Source organism: Mya arenaria, chromosome 13 (genome assembly GCF_026914265.1).
Source record: "Mya arenaria isolate MELC-2E11 chromosome 13, ASM2691426v1".
NCBI classification, from domain to species: domain Eukaryota; kingdom Metazoa; phylum Mollusca; class Bivalvia; order Myida; family Myidae; genus Mya; species Mya arenaria.
In genome coordinates, this window is record NC_069134.1 from 34786547 (window position 1) to 34806464 (window position 19918).

Sequence of the window (19918 nt, forward strand, 5' to 3'; positions counted from 1 at the left end):
ATTTCTTAATTTTGAAAAATGTGTCCCTGATGTGAAACATGTATACAATTATACAAAAGCTTGCCCAAACGCCACCTGGAGGTTTATTAGGCTGGCTCAACAGAACGAGCCTTTTTTACTGATTGGTTTATAATATCGCACTGGAGACGGAAATGATTGATTTAAGCCTTTCGATTGTAAGTGAATGCATAGAAAAGTGTTGTGTAAAATTAAAGAGTTATTTTGAAGACTGTAAGAGTGATTTCGAATTAGCTTTTTTAAAAATGTTTTTCTTTTACCTAATTGGCAAAGGTGTTAAGAAATAATGTAATTTGTCGATTTCGAGGCGTATAAACAAAGGCCCGTAGGTCAAAAACTCCTTTCAATTTTTGAGCATGCGCAAAGAATGGTTGGGCATAAAAGACTAGCCGGACCAGACCAAATCCGGGCCTACGGTAACTCCGAACTGTTAAGGATATCGTTCGGAATTTTCCTAAGTTTGTGTTTGTATAAAAAGACTGGCCGGACCTGACCAAATTTAAATACGCATTGCTATGTTTTATAGATATTGAATCCATTATAAAAAATATTTTATTATGTCTGTCTGTGCGTCTGTTTGTTCGTCTGTCTTTATGTATGACTGTATGTGCGTCTGTAAGTTACCTGTACGTGTCGGGCTCTCTATGCGCCTGTAAGTATGCCTTGGTTGTCCGGTTAGCGCAGTGGTTAGCGCACTCGCTTCTCACCAAGGCGACCCGGGTTCGATCCCCGGCCTGGACGAATGTGAGTTTGGTTAGTGGTCACCAAGCCGGACAAGTGGGTTTTCTCCGGTTTCTCCGGTTGACCCCACAACACAAGACCATACTCTCGCGTAACATCGTGCCAACGAGAGTGACTTAGTATAAGCTATCATGGCTTCCTTCACAATCGTTGTAAAATATATAATGGTTAAAGTAAATATGCCTGTCTGTCTATATACATATATGTCTGTCTGTATGTATGTATGTCTGCCTTGATTAAAATTTCCATGTGTCAGTACTGAAACTGCCCATTTCGCACCCTAACAAAACACTTACTGTACTTTGCTATGGATCGATTTAGAGCCAGCCTTTTTTGCTGTCTCTTACAGCAATTTTGTACTTGTATAGTCATGTTGCCTCTTCAAAAATGAAAATGGATGAGTATGTGAATAATAAAATGATTATACTTTATATCAAACGAATGCTTAATTCGAGTACTGACTAGCATTACATAACGAATGTTATGCAAGATGACGTTCATTTCTCTGTAAATCTTGTCCAACGAATCAATGAAACCATGGAACTGCCTGTTTATACGCTTGTCTCGTATTTACAGGCTATCGTGTTTAAAAAAGGCACCGTTTCCTTTTTTTTCAAATATAAACGTTGGAGCGTTCATTTTCAAATACATTCGATTTGTTCTTGCTACCATTTAAAGGATTCCGAAGCATACACGCACTTGAACTTCTAACCGCTCCTTCTGTCATAATGTGTGATAGAATTGCTTGCTAGCCTATACCATATCAAAATAATACCTGTTAATTATCCCTTTTTGCTGAAGTACTATCAACATATGATTTTAATGATGACTATAAATGAAGTAAATGCCATGTTTTTGACCGTTAAATGTTTATTGGAAAGCTTAATCGATATGAAGTGTATCGGACACACCTATGAACACACTAACCATTATTTGTATCGCAAATGATGCTAAAATCCTTGGATACTGTGAATAAATAAGGGACATACATTTTCACCCATATTTACCTGCATATGTGTATAAAGTACTGGCTTGTCATCCACAAAGTATCCTGTTCCTTTTTGCTTATTAGCGATATATTCCAGAGTCCTCTGTAAACTTTCTTTCACCACAAATCCATCTACTACCCTCTCGGCTTGGCAGAAAACCTTTGCGACAAATGCCGTCAACCTTTTAAAAATAGATTGTGCAATTGGAAATATACTTGTCTATTGATTTGATTGTGACTTGTCAGAAGCACATAACACAAAAAATACAAACACAGTATGAAACCCGCGTTCTCAGCATGATTGAGACTGTTTAGTGCAAGCTATGGAAGGGGCAACACTTTTAACGCCCACTAGTAATGACGCTTTGTAATGTTTAAAAAGTGATCTTTATTTCAATATTACCAATGAACGTTCTAAGTCAAACGAATGTTTTTATGCGTTTGATCTAGCTTGTTCTTTCAAAGAATTGTTCATGAATTTGTATCTATATGTAGGCTAATCCAATTCACCCCGACGTTTCTCTTTTTATAAAAAAAATACATGTTTCCATTTTATTCGAAATTATTTCTAATTTCAGAAAAATAGCTCAATATGATTCAATCTTATACATTGTGTTTACCAAATTTTGAAAGAAGGTTTTATCAAATTTATACGATTAATACGATCGTAATAAAGAACCAAATAATACCCATTACTTTATTGGTCCAGTTATATATACATTATTAACATATGTATTGCATTGTGTACAACTCTTGAAATTAAATGATAAATCCAAGAGATTATTTAATTGACTCCGTCTTACTACGTTGAGGTATTAAATTGTACCTCTGTTTGTGTTTGAACAAAATAAAAGTAAACCCCAATTAAACTATACCATAAACTTGTTGGATAAGATATCCATGCTGCGTAAGATCCGTCGGTCTTCTGGTATTCCGAAACTTCTCTCAAAACACCTACAATCGGCAGAATCATTGAAAAATGAAACACCTAATCCTAGTTAATTTACACTATTCTACATTGTAATCATACTGCACAAAACCTGAATCACTATATTAAACCATGTGATTTCCGCGTAGCTAAGTGAAGTTTAAGTGGTTTGTTTAGCGCTTCGTTTGAATATATTCTCACGTAATTAGATGTTGTTAAGGTGAAAACAGAACTAATTGATCCCTGTAAGGAGCAACTTTAGTAATTTCCTATTTAAAGTAATTTCCATAAATGAGTATCATGCAGGTCATTCAATACAATATCTAGGTATTTTCGAAAGGTCTTCATTTTCATTTACTTTCATAAAAACCCAAACATGATTTTATTCAGAAAACGGTTATAAAGATGATTTTTTTACCGTCGAAAACTGAAGGTCTTCAGGTCACAGTTTAAACTACGCTATTTGTGGAATGCCACAATGACGTTACCTTCTACTTCAATTTTTTTTTCTGAAAACCTTCGATAAATTTGAATAAAAATATTTTGTATTCTTTTAACTAGACGTTTCAAAACATATACGGAAGTTAGGAAATCACTTTAAATATTTATAGTCACAAGCTTCGGCAGTCTTTTCTTTAGATAAAAAGTAACATTGCATGGCATGGTAACGAGTGTTTTAGATATCAGCCATTCTTCGACACACATGTAAAACGACAAAAACAAACTTCTTTCCTTAATTTTACTTAAGTTTAAAAGAGAGCTTAAGAATAAAAGAAAATTTTTGAATATGAATATGAATGTAATTGAATATGAAGACTTAAATTCATCCCGGGACAATTATTCGATCTTGAATGCGCTAAAGATTCATTGCAAGTACAATTTTGACAAGGGCATTCAAATCGAATTAATCACTTTCATTAAACGGGGCGTTGTGAACTGTTATTTATTCGAGTCGAAAAGTTGTGAGTATGAATATATAAAATAGGGCTTAATACATGCCATATACCGTTGGTCAGTTAAATATCGCAACGGTTTAATAAACGCGAATTTTCGGGAATCAATCAGCCGCGAGTCAAAAGCCTAGAATTTTAAACGACATCAATTGGCTCAAAAAAGGACCTCGCGTTTATTACACAATAAACATTACATAAGCTGTGTTCTTGTAATTTTGTTTGTGGTCAAATGGGTTGGTGTTGCATGCGGTTTTATAATTTACCTTGTTAATCTTATTTAATAATACATGTATTGAAATATTAATTAAATATTGAAACAACACGACATATTCAAACCAATACATGCACATTATGGTTTAAATCACTTAGATTACCGTGTTTTATCCACGTTGTTCCTTGTTCTGCATTTGCAGTGGTTTGAAGTCCTGTCTTTCTGAGATAATTCATCCCGTAAACGATTGGTGCTGTATATATCATAGTATTTTCTCCATTGTACTTTGGCAACCTAAACATTTTATCCACCCCGTCAAGTAAAGTTGCTTTTAAGGTGTTCATAACATCAGCTAGAAATAGCAATATAGCATGCACATCTAAGCCGCTAATGAAAACAATGATGGTGTCAATAAACAAGAATTTATGCTAAACCGTCTTTCTTCCCGAAGCTTCTACATCGTAAAAACACAACACAACAAAACATACAATGGGTTACACTTTAAAACGACCCATCCGTCATATAACTAATTGGTTAATAATATGTTACTTTCAATATAGGCTGTTGCCGTGCCAGTTCCAATCAATGCTTTTGTAGGTAACGTCAAATGTAATTTGTAAGTGCGAACTGGTCTGTCATTTGAGTGTAGCGGATCTGAAAACATGTGATTAAAATTTTTCTAAAAATCAGAAAGGGCGCTATTCGATACGACTATGGGAGAATACATTTATCAATAGAAATGAAACTGGAAAGGTGAACAGGTTATTTTGTATTGCCTTGTAGGGAGATGCTGCCAAAGAGCGCTCTCTAGCAATATACGAGAGCATCTCTTGTAACGTATCGTTTTATGAGAGTTAGTCCAAGAGCGCTATAACTGCAACACACTCATGCGGATGCACTTGAAATATTAAATCTATAACTACACTTTGGGCTACCATAAGCGCTGCGTATATGACATATTGTGATAAGAATAGTTGTTGATATTTTGTGAACACTTATTATGAAACTGTCGTTATAATCCGTACCGTCTGCGGTCACTTGCGGTGAGTTCATACACGCCTCCATTTGATTATTTGGGTCCAAGCAAGCGTGAATTTGTATCGTTTCCATAATGCCCTCATTCTATGTAAGAATTACAAAAAAGAGTAATCCTTACAAAATGTTAAATATTTTTTATAAATATCAATTTAAATTATTTGCTTTACACTATAGACATTTCTTAAATCATGCATTTTTAATTACTTGAAATGCATTTGGTTTAAGCTTGTCAATGGAACACATGCTGAAATGAAGTTTTATTGATTTCTTTGTCATTATTTCATGCGTAAAGGTTTTAAAGGAAAGGCTAATTATATGGTCAAAATTTAAGATTTGTAAACTTAAGACTACAAGGGATTTCCTGGTCCATTTTAATCGTTTTTCAATATCAACTGGCAATAGTTACACACCTACTGCGCTTGCTTCTTGTAAATAAAAATATACTTATTATTATTCCAATTGCTTCGGAATACGAATGAAACAACGATGTGTTTGATTGGTCAAATATCCGTTTATTGAGGTACAATGATTCCGATGACACAAGTGACGCCATTGCTCGCGTAACTGTTCAATTGAGCAAAAACGTAAAATGTTTTTTTAAGAGTAACTTCTAGCGTTGTGAACTTATTGTTGTGGAGAAAATTTGTAAAATATTAGTGTAAATAAAACATTTAATGTTTCTAAATTGAGGTTGATTGATGAAGGAAATTATTTGATCAGTGCATCAAAACTAGTTAAGTCCTTCTTCGAAGATCACCGATCGTTGTTTGACCAAATGTTTTCATACATAGATACATATATTGACAGAATATATTCCATCCTTATTAAATCATTGTTGATAATCAAAAATTGCAACCATTACACATATGCGAACCTGTCCTGCTGGGTGTCAATGTCAAACAGTCCTATTGAGTAAATGGTCAGTGAATACATAATTTAAATGGTAACACGATAGGCTTCATCACATTTCAAAAGAAAAGTTTATATAGAGTTATCGCTGGTTACTTACCAAAAAAGAGCATCTTACCTTGACACCGAGCAGGACACGTTTGTATTTGTACTTACCTTGCATCTTTTAATTGTCAATAAAAGATTAATGTTTTTCATTTCAGCTATTTCATGGATGATGTACATTGTAAATAAAAATGAATGGAATGTTATACTCACTTATACCACTGTGACAATAAGAGTAAAATTTGACAAAATGCCAGTACAAATATTTGCAATATTAACGACGCTTACATAAACCATTAAACGCAAATTTGACACTGATGTCACAAATACATTTTAATCGCGTTATATTTTTATAATTAAATATAAAATTAATAAAAAAGTTTTCGCGTGACATCACATGTATATGTATAATTCCTCTTTTTCACGACATTATTCAAAACGTGGAACACATATTTTGGGACTACAGATTGCGGACGGGGCGACATGCGATTATTAAATATATTTTGATGTATACTCTATCTGTCTTAGTTGTATTGGAACGTGGTGTGTCTCTCGTTCAGTGTCCTGTTAGACATTGAACCTTGTGCCGACAAAACGGTATATCGTTAAAGATTTAGTAACTGGTATCCCCTAAGTTTGAAATCAATTATTAAGAATAATACTCACCTCAACATGAAGCTTCTTACTGATGAAATCGGCCTTCCCTGATGTGTTTGAACTATAAAACAACGAGACTGTGATAGGAATGTCCCCAGCTACCAACGGAATGGCCGAGAATGACACGGTCTTGGCGCTGTTAGGTTCCTGTATGTAAATATGCGAAATTAACATTTTATTTTCTTGTTTTGAAAGGGGGCAAGCGTTTAGGGGGATATAAACAAACAGCACATGACATTTTCTCAATCAAACCCCTGGACTTAAATAATTAGTCTGTTTTCCAGGTGGCACATCATTGTGCATACTATGAATCAATAGTAAGATGTTAATCATCAATACCAATGTAATAATTTGATTGCTTATTTTTAGGAACACATTCCATATCGCAATGTCATAATATATGTTTTCCATAACGTTTCAATTTGCAAAATGCGTTATACTATTTGACTTCAATGATATATGGGCCATGATGGCATTCGCAAATTATATTATGATAATTGTAGCTGAATCAGGTTTCCTTTTCCATCACATATAAACAAGTGTTCTTTATTGAATATCTAGAAGTACGAATATGCGAATTTTTGAATTATAAAGGTACGATTCTAATTTAACTGATAACAAATAACCACCCTTCGTGAGAATCATGTTTTGCAAATAAAAAATAGGCGCAAAGAGGTAATATTTTACGAAGCATTTAATTGTTTTTATGCATCCGACCTTTTCCTTATCAATATAATGTTTAGAAAGTAATATATTGCACCAATATCACCAATATTCAATATAAACCTGGCAAGTCAGATTTTGTTAAGCAGATTGATTATTTCTTGTGCCATTTTATTAAAAAATAAATTTATAATTCAACGTAACATAAAGTTGTCTTTCAGTATTTCTCAGTTTCGACGTACATATTGCGAAATACATGTGCTGTGTAAACCGCAGACATCCTTTTCTTTTGGCAACCTTCGCTTTTACTTCTTTGCGCATAAAATAATAACTAGACTTAAAGATTCTGATACTTGACTCTTTTCAATAATAATGAAATTAAAGCTGCACCCTCACAGACTGATCGTTTTGACATTTTTTGTGTCTTTTAAAGAGCCATTTTTTGCTTAAACGCCTGAAAACCAATAATATAAGACTGCTGACAAATGATCAGACCCCAGTTCATCATAATTATGTTCGAAATTTGATGTTTTATGTCTAAAAGCGTTACTTGGTTATACACTCTTTATCAATTTCCCAATATATTCCAACGCAAACAGGCTACTCTTGGCATTTAGTTATAACGTACCTTACTAACACTTTAGGTAAAATGATTCTTTTGGTTATTTACCAAACAATTGAGATCTGTTCTATTGTGAATTATCAAATATGACTGAATTGAAGGTATAATAAACGATATCTGAAAGAAACAATTTAAAAAGTGATTGAAATAAGATAAGGGAAATATATGCGAAGAATATTATCCAAAATTATATTTTAGTTCTTGCATGTTGCAAAGGTACCAATTCAACAAGTGTCCGCGGTGAGTTTTGTCCTGGTGAAGTGCCATAGCAAAGTCCGTCAGCTGCTTTGAGGTAAACACTGGCCTGAAACAGAGAAATGTTTGCATGAACAAAATGGTTTTTCTCCCACCCAAGATATTGATTTTGAGCCATGGAAGATAAACTAACCCGTGGGTTAGAAATCGTTTTTTTTGTTTATACGATACTGTTCTTTTGTTTAAAAGTTTACCAGTGCATTATATACATAAGAATATTACCTGTTGAAAAGAATTTCTTATAATAGTAATAGTATTGTTTTTAAAATACGGACTGCCTATTTCACCTGTACCACTTTGGCCATTTTATGTAGGATAGCGTTTGGGAATTGGAAACTCGCATCCCGTTGCTAATACATAACTAATATTCTTACTTTTGGAATAATTATAATGAATATGTAACTCGGATCAATATTGGAAAGATTACACGGAAACATATATGATTTTGCATTTCGAACATTTAGTTATGGAATGAATTTAAATACAATACACAAACATAAATATTTAAAATTTAGGTATAAATGTTCAATAGTTTATGAACTCCTTTACGATACGAACTGGGGTGTGCGATTGTGGAATTCTACCTTTGTGTTTCCGTTCAATTAAATAAAGTAAAAGGATGCATTGTACCGATGAAAAGTAGAAAGTTGTTGCATTTTCTTTTTATTTAAGAAACATAGAACTACTTTACGCCCAACTATGTCTGCACAATTAGTCGACAATCACTATGCACGTAGGTGCATATGTGCCATTACAAACATTGACTATTTCCATTTCCTGGGATCAGATTGGAAGGGATGGCATACACGATACTTATGCCCTTACATATGTGCAATCGACTTCTAAGATCGTAGCCATAATTCAATAGTTCTATAATAAATGCAAATAACTCACTACAGTGAAATGCAAGATATCATCACTATGCCAAAATCAACAGCACCTAAATTAAGTTTGCAAATACTGAGATTTCGCAACCTTTTTCTTAGTGTTAGTACGCAAATTAACAAGGTTTTTTGAAGTTGCTTCAAGTTATCTTGGAAATGAGAGGAATATAAATAGCTAGTAGATTTCGTTAAATCAATTGATATAGTCATTAAATAATTAAGAATTTAACTGTCTCCATAAAAATAATGTAGCGGTGACCCTTGTATTTAGTTTGTATACTGAAAACAACCCAATACTATTCGAACGTTTTTCAATATTGCCTTGAATATCAATTATAGTTTAGTTCACTTATATAATGGATTGTTGTTTTCTTTGTTTAAAAATGAAACTGCTAGAGACTATTCACTATCTTGACTCGATTTGTATGACGATTATATATCTATTGTCACGTCATTGTCGAAAGGGTCATGGTATATTGCAAGACTGGAATGGAAGACTCGGAGATATTGTTTTACGAGGAATCGTCTCTAATAGAGTACACAGAGGTATCGTTTAACCTAGAAGTATATATATGCTAGTGACGAACACAACAACAACAACAACAACAACAACAATTAGTACACAGTTTAAATTATAACACATTCCTGTCTAGCTTATTGAATGATTTAATCATTTACATTATAGAATAATATTTATAGAATAATCAATGATCGAAATCGATGTTCATCTTTACCCTCTAAAACAGTGTCTATGATAAAACTATTTTTTCAAATAATAACTTAATGACTTAAACGTCGTCATTAAAGTATCTTATAATGACATGGCAACAGTATTCATACTCGAAAATTGTAAAAGTTTCCTGACAAATACAAAGCCAACAGTCAGGCCCCAGTCTCACAAAATACTTCTGTCAATTCTCAATTTAGATCTCAATTTATTGCACTACATATCCGCACAGCATGATTCAACAACTTATATGATAAACTCTTGAAAAAGCGCAAAGTCTCTTAGATTATGTTAATACAAATATTTGTTCAATATTTCATAGAAAATAAAGATATCTATCAAAAATTGTACTCGAGTCTAATTCATTAGTTTTGTGTTTATACTCAAATATATTTCTTGAACTAAAATAATTTTCTTTATTAAGCAATGATGTTTATCGATTAAAATAATGTGCTTTTAAAAAAAAAAACATTTTAAAAACATAAAAAAAATTCAATCGTAATTTCTGTAATGGGTAACGACAATGGAGGTTGAGGTTAAATGATATGTTATGTGTTTCCTTAATTATTCTAGGGATCACAAAAGAAACGCAAAGGGGAGCAAAAAAGAAGTCAGCACATGTTGTAATTATCGACGATCGTTCCAAAGAAACACGACCGACTAGTCCGGGTTGGATGGATGGATTCTCTAATTTTTTGGCCTTAACACGCGATACAAATTGACATGCATTAAAAATAATGTGTTAAATTTTAGTGAACTCCTCCCATTTATGATGTACGTTTAAAATGTGTATAATGTATAAACTATAGAAATCAACATCTTTGCTTGAGACCATTGAATACATCTTCTATGTGGTATGATATATTTCGGTATAATATAATTGCAAAGTTTAAAAAATAAACTCCCTCACTTATTTGGCAAAATGGTAAAAGGTATCGGGTTAAAAGCAGATTTAGTTTGTTTTCATTTTATTTTTAATTGATCTAAAACCGTATTAGTTTTACACTTAGTAAAGATATCTTGGTGATCTTTACATAAATAACATTGATTTCGGCGGGTGACAGCTACATGGCAAACACTTTCTAGGGTTGATTTAAAAAAGAATTAGACAAGATTTGCACTTTGCTTTCCTGGAAGTATAATATGTTGACATAGATAAACTCTGACATTTTTATAAATGACCGTCATTTAATAGTGTCATCAAAGACATACACAGGGTCACCAGTGAAATACTTTTCTTATATTGTGTACACGTAAGCATTGCAAACCATTATAATTCCTTACCTTATGACATGAAACGTAGAAACACTAGCGAACAGCTATATTTACTTTAATGATTTTTACACAAAAAATCCAATTGATGAAATGAGAAGTATCTTCATGATTTCCGCCAAGATTAAAATGCCAACATTAGGATATGAAGCAAATATATACATGACATTAAATATGTGTATTTTAAGGAATGGTCTTTTTTTAAAAAAAGTACGTTCTTTCTCACAATTTGATAGAGTCAATAATGATTGTTTGTTGTGGACTCGGTAAAATCTGAGACACTATCTAAAGGCTTCCCTGATACAAACACGTTATTCAATCATTCCTCGTGTTTCAGTGTTGGAACCCTATGGCTTATTTTTGAACCATTGAAAGAAATGGGTTCCAAAATACATTAAAACATATTTTTGCATACTGAATATGTATTTTGAAATAGGACAATTTTGAAAACAAAGTCATCTTCTCCAGTGGGATTCTAATTGGATAGTCGCTCCAGTTGGAATTTGGATTTTCCATTTTGAGTTGTTGTCGGACAAATTTTTTTTTTGAAATTCCACCTGCTTTAAAAGATAACAATAAAAAGTATGTGCAGATATATTAAAGTTATAATTAATGTGTGTTTAGATGACTTAAAACATACTTTCAATGCAATATTAATCATTTTCTTAAACTACAAGCCCTTTTATAGCCAAATGTTTTAACATAAACCCCGTTTAATGGCACAGGGTAAACGCCCAAGACATAGAACACAAATACAAAAATCACAAACAAGAAACACGGAACAACAGCACAAAAATCCACAAACAACTCAGTAAATATATACTATATAAGATCTAGGTGTGTTAATCAAGGATTGCTAGTGACCGCCTTAAGGCGGTCAGTAAACTAAATTTACTGGGGGTTTAATCCAGTTTGTGTGCGTTAAGTGAAAGCCTTTCTCAAATGGAAGGGCGATGATCTCATTAGAATCCCATTGGAGAAGTAAAAATACCATATTTAAAATACAACTACACTAGTCCAAAACTTAGTTCAAAATGTATAACTGAACCCATTTCAAAAGCATATAAAATAATACATAAAAACACAACACCATCGGGTGGAAATCAAATAATTTTGCAAGATAATTCCCAATTTGCAAATAAATGTGAATGAAGTTTTCTTACGCTTTGCGTCTGGTCGTAATTGTTGAATACGGTCGCTTTAATGATGAAACGTTCAAATCGAGTAGCTTTGTAAGGTAGATCCAGTTGGATAAAGAACGGCTGGTAGGTCTTTACGTCGACTGATTCAGCAATACAGGCCCCTTCAGTTGCGGATAAACCTAGATTAAATCAAAAGATTACTACCACACCCCGGTAATCTAAATTTCTTTAAATATTCATGGGGAATATCGGGGTTATTGAGATTTTTTCCGTTCTGAACAGACCTGAAAGTTAGATAAAATGTTGCTTCAAAATCCCCTGATATTCTGAATTATTTCAAAGTCAAAGGATGTCTTCAGATTTTAGCATATTTAAAATTTAACTAAAGATTGCTTCCAAACCCCAATATGTTTTTATCCAAAAGTTATGAAGTTTAACGCAATCAAATAACATTGAAACCTTTGAAAGTTCTTCGTGTTTAGAGTGTTTATGATTTTGATATATTTATTATTAATCATGGCCGACTTTCTGCCTCATTACGTATGGCTTTTTCCATGTATCTTCTATGTTTACATGTTATGTTTAAAATGCAATAACAACAGACTTCCGAGGCCATCTTAGTTTGCTCAGAATCAAAGGTCTTATCCGCCAAATGATTGTACATTCTATATGTACTGCTTACACTATTTTCCACACACAAACAGATGCAAGAACTTAAATTTACCGATCGCTTGAATACTCCACTCCGTAATCGAATCTCTGAATTTGACTCTTTTTTCAAAAATCCCATTCCTGAAATACAGAACTCCAAAAAGAATCCCGATGCAAACATTTAAGTTGTTTTAAACAGTACAATACTATTTCGATCAGCTCACTCAAACGATGCAGTTTTCAGGTTCAAGTCCAACGTTGTTTTCAATAAATGATAAAAAATATGAACTAATATATAAATCGGTGCATCTTGCCTTGTTTCTGCAAGGCCGTGAACTGACCACAAGGACAGTAAAAGTACCTACTTCTATCAGAGATATTAAAGCACCAAAAATTGTTTGTTAATTTTATTTCAATGTTTATCAATAGCCACCAGTATAATAATTCATTTTGAAGTAGTATGTATGTAACAATACTGTCACTTATAACTTATGGTAAATGCTAACCTTTTGGCTAGTAATTTACCTTCTTTTTTCACGAAAGATCACGTACCCTTTTTAGAATTAATAGTATCTTATACTTACTGTAGTTGGTGTTCTTCAAAGAAAAACGAAGCCTCAAAATTCGATCTCACCCTTAATGAGTGGCCTAGCTCAAGAAGCATGTTTAAATCTTTTCTGTACTGTTCGTCATCTGGGAAAATGGATCTTCTCTCCCGGCCTTTGCCTCGAATTAAGTAAAGTTTGGTGCGCTTATTATTTTTTTTATCTATTGTTGCATTCACGGGATCAATTTGCATTATTTTCTTTGCAGTTTTATCTTTGAGCATTAATATACTTTTTATTATTTGTTGTACGAAAGTATTTTAGGATATAAATATATCTATAAGGATATGTTACATGTTTTACTCGTCGCCTTGCGATATCATGTCTTTAACCAAAATGTTGCGAAAACAAAACTTCAATCATACCTGTAAGTTCTGTGGTGAGTCTCTCCAGACAAAACCTGTACATAGAGCTTATGCATGAATGTGTTATATACGTTTCTCTGCGTATTGCCATTGCCTTGGTCATACAATCGTCCCGAGGGTTAAGATCGACCTCGATATTCATATACTCAAGTTTATTTTCCTTCCACTCAAGAAGACGTTCAGCAAGCACTTCGCCGTAATGACAACAATTTTGCATTTCGGGATGGCATTCTGAAACAATAATAACAATGCAAAAACATGAAGCGCTCTCTAAAATAAAGTAGGTTTTAATATTCTTAATTAAGAGTATTTATCAATATTTATGTGAAAAACTATAGAAACAATATCTGTAGCCAAAAGTTTAAACATAAAACCCGTTTTAATTTTATGAGTTTATAAAACATTAAGAATGAAGTCCGCATTATGCTTCTTCATTTACAAATAAATAACATATACAAAAACTATTTTTTCAATAAAATAATTTCGTATAATTTGGAGTTCTAAATGAAAAAAATGTAGCAAGTACCTACTTAGTTTAGACACACTCCTTCGATCTCTCAGTTTCGCTTTGTCACAGTGATCACTATTTCGTGTAAGAGCGGCGTTGTCGGCGTTTGCATTTGTTAATATTGTTAATCCTGCATTCTACAATGAGAAGTTAGTGGGTAAGTTGTAATCAGGGCACAGCGTTTGGTAAACATCCTCAATTTTTTCATTCTTTATTTTATTGTGAGCGGAAGTGTTAATTGTTCAATCGAAATTATGAAACAGTTCGTAGGCTTGATAGACCCTATGTGTGCTTACATATTGAAATGAAGATGATAATCATCTGATGTAAAGAAAAAAGTATGAGGAATGGAAATTATTTGTGTAAATTTACGGTTTAATGCAAAAAAAGGTTGTAATTGATTTCCTACTAGTCATTTATATAATTGAACCTTAGCTGATTAGTCATTTTCAGCCAATTGATATTACGCAAACTATGACTTTCCAGATATGTTTCTTGCGAATAAAAATAATAAATTATATCACTTCCTTAGTGTTCGCATTTCTCAAACTGGGTCAAATGGCAAAACATATGTATTCCACACGATTATACACGATAACATGCTGTTGAGCATGAATTTTGTTTGTAATTGTTCAAGTGAAAAACAATAATCCTCGAGCATTTATTCTTTTCACTCGGGCCTTTGTGAACCAAAAGCCATGGTGAACAGTATTTTTCTATAATTAGGCAGCGATGAACTGTTAGTTTATATAAAAGGGAAAACGATGGCCTAACACGAACAAATGTGCATGTTGATACGAAAACTGTAGTAAAAATATAGTAAATCACGCGGTTTTTATTTTAGTTATGCCACATTATGAAACATAAACGTAAATATAAATTAAGATACCTTGAAAATTTCTTCGCTCGTCTGCCCACTCCCAGCTCCACACCCTAGGTCATGGGAGTCCAAGGCTTGGAATATCTATAAAATCAATAAAGAAAAGCACAACATGAAGATATTTCTATATAACATTTCAATACTTTAAGACACCTAGGAAATAAATGTGTTTTGAGGAATTGTTCATGTTTAGGTTAAGAACTTAAATATCAAAATTTAAAATAGTATTTTGAATTTGTAAGAAATGTGTTAACTATATTAAGACTCAGTTTCACCGTGTCGTGCTTTAGAATGCTGGCGCTGTTAATCGAAAATGAGGCCTTGTCCATGACGTTGAACCCGACCCACATATCACTCGGTCCGGTCACCGTGAGATTACAACTTGCACCGGGGTCTAACGTTGCAGTATCGGTTTTCACCTTAAGCTAGAACACATGAAAAACAGCGTACATATCTTGGAGATACGGCGTTAACGTACTTAGGAAAGTTGAACAGTATAAGTTAAGGCACCTTCACGCAATAACCCTACAATATTTGATTAACATTTAAAAACATAATGCAAACTACAGGTACAATACTTGTAGTAGAAGATATATTTAAATATAAACCAACCACGCAAACGTTTAATCTAAACTTCATTCTTCTAACCACAAGTGTGACGAACGTTATACTAAATTATGCCACTATCGTCGGCACGACATACATATACATATGAATGGATATGCAGATAATGGTGTATATCTCACTTCCTACATAAATGACGCTGACAGATTAGAGCGATCACGTGGAGGGTTGTATAATTCATACACCTCTTAAAATGTAAACCACAAATGAGAGAAAAACGAAAAATTGACGACTAAACGAAATTCTCGCTAAGTGGTTTCTTTTGATGTTTGTGTGCCACCTCTATAGGGTAGCTAACTTATGTTCGCAATTTTATTTTCTGCTCATCACAAACAATCGATTAAGTGTAACAACCGGTTGTTTTGGTTGAGCTATTGTAAAATGACGTCTCAACAGCGTTTCGCTAGTATAGATGAAGATAAAGCCAATGAAAATGTTCAAAAGGAACACTTTAGTAAATAAGAGATCTACAAATATTGTTTATTGCGTTTAAATTGTTTGGATAATTAAAAAGGTGGCAGTTGAGGGAATTGTTAAAATACCTTTGGCTTGATGGTTCATTGTATATAGCTACTTCGTTTGCAGCACCCAGGACTCAACTGACATCTCAGACCACTAACTTAGTTTCAAGAGTTTAGAATTGACAAAGGCAAAGATTTTGAGAAGCAATTATTGACTGTGATAATATATCTTGTATCGATACCATTTTTCCACCCGGTGTTTTTGTTATGTGTGGTTGTTGTTTTCAATTAATTATTTCTACCAGTAACGATTGATGTTATCTTAATGCATTTGTAATAAACAATAAGAGATGATTGGATAAGAAATGTCGTTTATATTATTTGACCATAATTTTTTGAAACGACTGGCACTGACGACCCGGTGATTAATATTACAATTTATTTTCAGTATAAGGCCAAAATATATTACACAAAATGAGCAGCAAAATAAATATAACACGAGTAGCAAAGCGAAACCTTTAACTTTAACTGTTCGCGAAGTGAAGTATAAATTAATCCTGTACAAACAATATGTAATTTTACTGTATGCCTTTGAGTGATACTAAATCAGTCAATCACATATTTTACCGAAACGCGCAAACAGTGTGTCCATATGTTACAGCATTCCGAAATGTTGTCGCTGATATAATATTATTGTGTAACTGCCCTGAGCGCGCTATTTTTTGATTGGGATAACAAAACGAGCTACAACATTTAGTGATATGTAATTTATGTTTCACTGATAAATCTTTTTACACCACGAGATGTTTTAGTAACATGGATATGATATTACTTTTCTACAATGAAACGAAAAGATAACCAGCTCATCGCGAATATAGTATTACAATCTTTGTTTTCCATGTGAAGTGTAAAAAGGTACTAAATGTATGTTTCTTCAACCCTTCACTTACATACTTAAATAACCAGCTGCAAACAGCCAAGAGTATCTGGGTTTTATTAAAACCTGCCATTCATACATACCAGTTCACCCCTGCACATAGGGTCTACTGCAAACTTTGTCGAGTCAGCCACTATTTCATGTCCTTGTTTGTCAACATAAAAGGCGAGCAATCTGGCCCCCGGGAAAACCTTCTTAAGAATGTGATTATCCATTCGCATGATGATAATATTCGTTGGATTGTAGAATAAGGTGTTCACAATTTCTCCACGTGAAATAATCTAAAACAAAACTGTGAAATAAGTAATGTGTTTGTATTTTCTAAAAGTTTATTGACGTGTTTTTGTTCTAAGATTCCGTAATTTATGTTTTTAATATTGAGATAAGATTGTCAGTGAATAAAATCATTGCATACTAGAAAACATCTGTAAAAGTAGGAATGCACTTTCTATGAGTTTGGTGATTTGTGCGTAACATGAAAAAACAACACTGACAACAAAGCATTACCTGAATTGAACAAGTAGAATTTATATATTTATTTAGCTAAGTAAAGTTTATTAAATTAGACAAATACCAGATTATTCTATTTGTGCGACATCTGAATGATCATATTAATATAGTTAACAATACAATAAAAGCATTTTGGATACCAAACTCATGTTTCCATTTTCAACCTTACCAAATCACTTCGAGACTTTACATACCATTATCATAATTCCCGTAAATTGGCTGACTGGATTCATGTTTGTGAAAGCTAAGGCAAAATGTTCATTGTACTGAAATAAAAGCACGATAATGACATAAGTTCCACAATGTGAACGCCATCGTGAAAATGGACATGACACAACAGTTAGTAAGCTGGAGTAATGAGCTTAGCTATACATCTGAACATTATCTCTGAAATATGTACCACCTTGTTCTTAAATATCTTTAACGGTGTCTTATAAAAACATCACAATCACGATGCCTCCTAACGCTGATGAAAACGATATCAAGACTTTGACTACATTGTATAAAACGATTGTTTTCAAAACACAAATGAGCTGACATTAAGGGCCGGCCAGAATGCAAACGTCGTTTTAAGGACCAAAATTCAAAATGTTTGAAATAACCAATTTTTTATTTATTTTTAAGGTTCAAATCATATATTTGTTGGAACATGTGAAGTTGTAATAAGGAGTTGAGAAATTTTAACAAAAGACGTTTATGTCAGATTTCCAATCAAATAACATTTACGTATTCCCGGAAATGTCTTAATACAAAATGAATACGTTTATAAGTCAAATTTATTAGAACTACCCAATCAATATTGTCAGGCTTTGTGGCGATTGCAGCTATTTCAAAAAAAGATATTTGCATTTTTGTAACCAGGAAATAAATATCTTCCAACAGTTTCCATTATGTTTTGAAAAAGTTGCTTATTTGAAAATATATCCCAAGACACTGTTGGTAAGATAGTTTGGGGCATTTTGACCTATTGAAGTATTAATGTCGACAGACTTTTCTGAAAGAATGTGAATGTTTTATTATCAAAATTCTTCTTTTGTTGACTTTACTTAGCTACTTATTACCCCAAAACATTTTATTAAGAATAAATGTAATACTCCCAAAAAAGACATTTCCCCAAAACTAATAAATATGAACTTTTGAAACCTTTAATTTTTAACCTTCCCCACCCATTTTTTGCACTGATGCGGCCCTTAATTCACACAAAGTGTTCCTATCGTAATTGTTTATAAGCTTCTAATTTTATACAGCTGGATAAATCTTTGGCCTAGTCAGGGATAGCTTAATTGTTTATTGATTGGTCAATATGCTTCCAATAATATCGTTCAATATATGAAATCATAAAGCGTTCACATATGCTTTAGGATAACCTGATGTCGATAAATATGCATAAAGAAAATGAATCAGATTCTGAAAATACAATCAGTCCCTTTTCTTCAGAATTATTGTATCGATTGATTACCCTCTTCACGTTTTCCAAGACCATTTGATTGTTGCCGATATAAGGTTTGACGTAATAATCGGCGGTCTCCCCAGGGTAATCTATGGGATGTACCTGCGAGTGAAGAAAATGTAAAATTAAACTATTGAAAGACTAAACAATGATAATGAGAAACAACAACATTTGAGGAACTGATTATCAACCATATATTAAATGAAGTTGGTATTGATTTCAGTTACTGTTTAGTCATATGATATTTAAAAAATATATAGAAATAAGCTATTTATAAACAATTGTCAAGGAAACCCCAATGAATGTTCTTTTTCCTCAATTTATATATTAACACAATGACTCCATTCCGTGTATAGGTCGAGTGATTTTCATGACCAATTAAGAAACTCAGGTTTTGGTTCTTAGATTATTCGCAAAATAAGGTGTGCATTGAAGATGCTCATTATTTACATGAAACTGCAGTGTTTGTTGCTGATCTCCTGTTGATACAGGTGCCACTAACTGTCCTCTGTCATCTGTGGTATATTCATCTCTTGTCATTTTTCTTTCTTCGTTTCTATCGTAATAACGAATCTTTATTGTCTGGTTGGCTGCTTTTCGCCCATTTACGTATGTCATTTCAATCTACATTACAAAAGAATAAAGCTATATAATACAACGTCATTTCATATTTTCTTTCCAGAGAAAACAATATATAATTCCAGATTGCTTGAAGGCCAGTACGCTGAAGTATCCACATTTAAGCTTAACAGTAACTATATCCAGGAATGTGTTTTTAATTCAAAATTGAATCACACCAGAGCAAATGTGCTGTTAAAAAACCTTTAATATAACCGCGCCAAAAAAAATCATCTAAAATAAAGATAAACCATGT

General features: G+C 32.9%; 1 protein-coding gene across 1 annotated transcript in view; it reads right to left on the reverse strand.

The window, feature by feature from the left end:
• LOC128215214 (complement C3-like) overlaps nt 1-19918 on the reverse strand; it is a 45727-nt gene that overhangs the window by 14801 nt on the left and 11008 nt on the right. Inside the window, exons 11-28 of the mRNA XM_052921921.1 lie at nt 19495-19668; nt 19054-19146; nt 17789-17860; nt 17168-17365; nt 15338-15487; nt 15072-15146; nt 14205-14319; nt 13675-13905; nt 13289-13430; nt 12778-12845; nt 12075-12232; nt 7967-8077; nt 6498-6635; nt 4865-4961; nt 4389-4493; nt 4003-4191; nt 2623-2701; nt 1767-1929 (exon numbers count right to left, since the gene is read on the reverse strand). Coding sequence (XP_052777881.1) covers nt 1767-1929; nt 2623-2701; nt 4003-4191; nt 4389-4493; nt 4865-4961; nt 6498-6635; nt 7967-8077; nt 12075-12232; nt 12778-12845; nt 13289-13430; nt 13675-13905; nt 14205-14319; nt 15072-15146; nt 15338-15487; nt 17168-17365; nt 17789-17860; nt 19054-19146; nt 19495-19668 — 2358 coding nt within the window. The remainder of the gene's footprint in view (nt 1-1766; nt 1930-2622; nt 2702-4002; nt 4192-4388; nt 4494-4864; nt 4962-6497; nt 6636-7966; nt 8078-12074; nt 12233-12777; nt 12846-13288; nt 13431-13674; nt 13906-14204; nt 14320-15071; nt 15147-15337; nt 15488-17167; nt 17366-17788; nt 17861-19053; nt 19147-19494; nt 19669-19918) is intronic.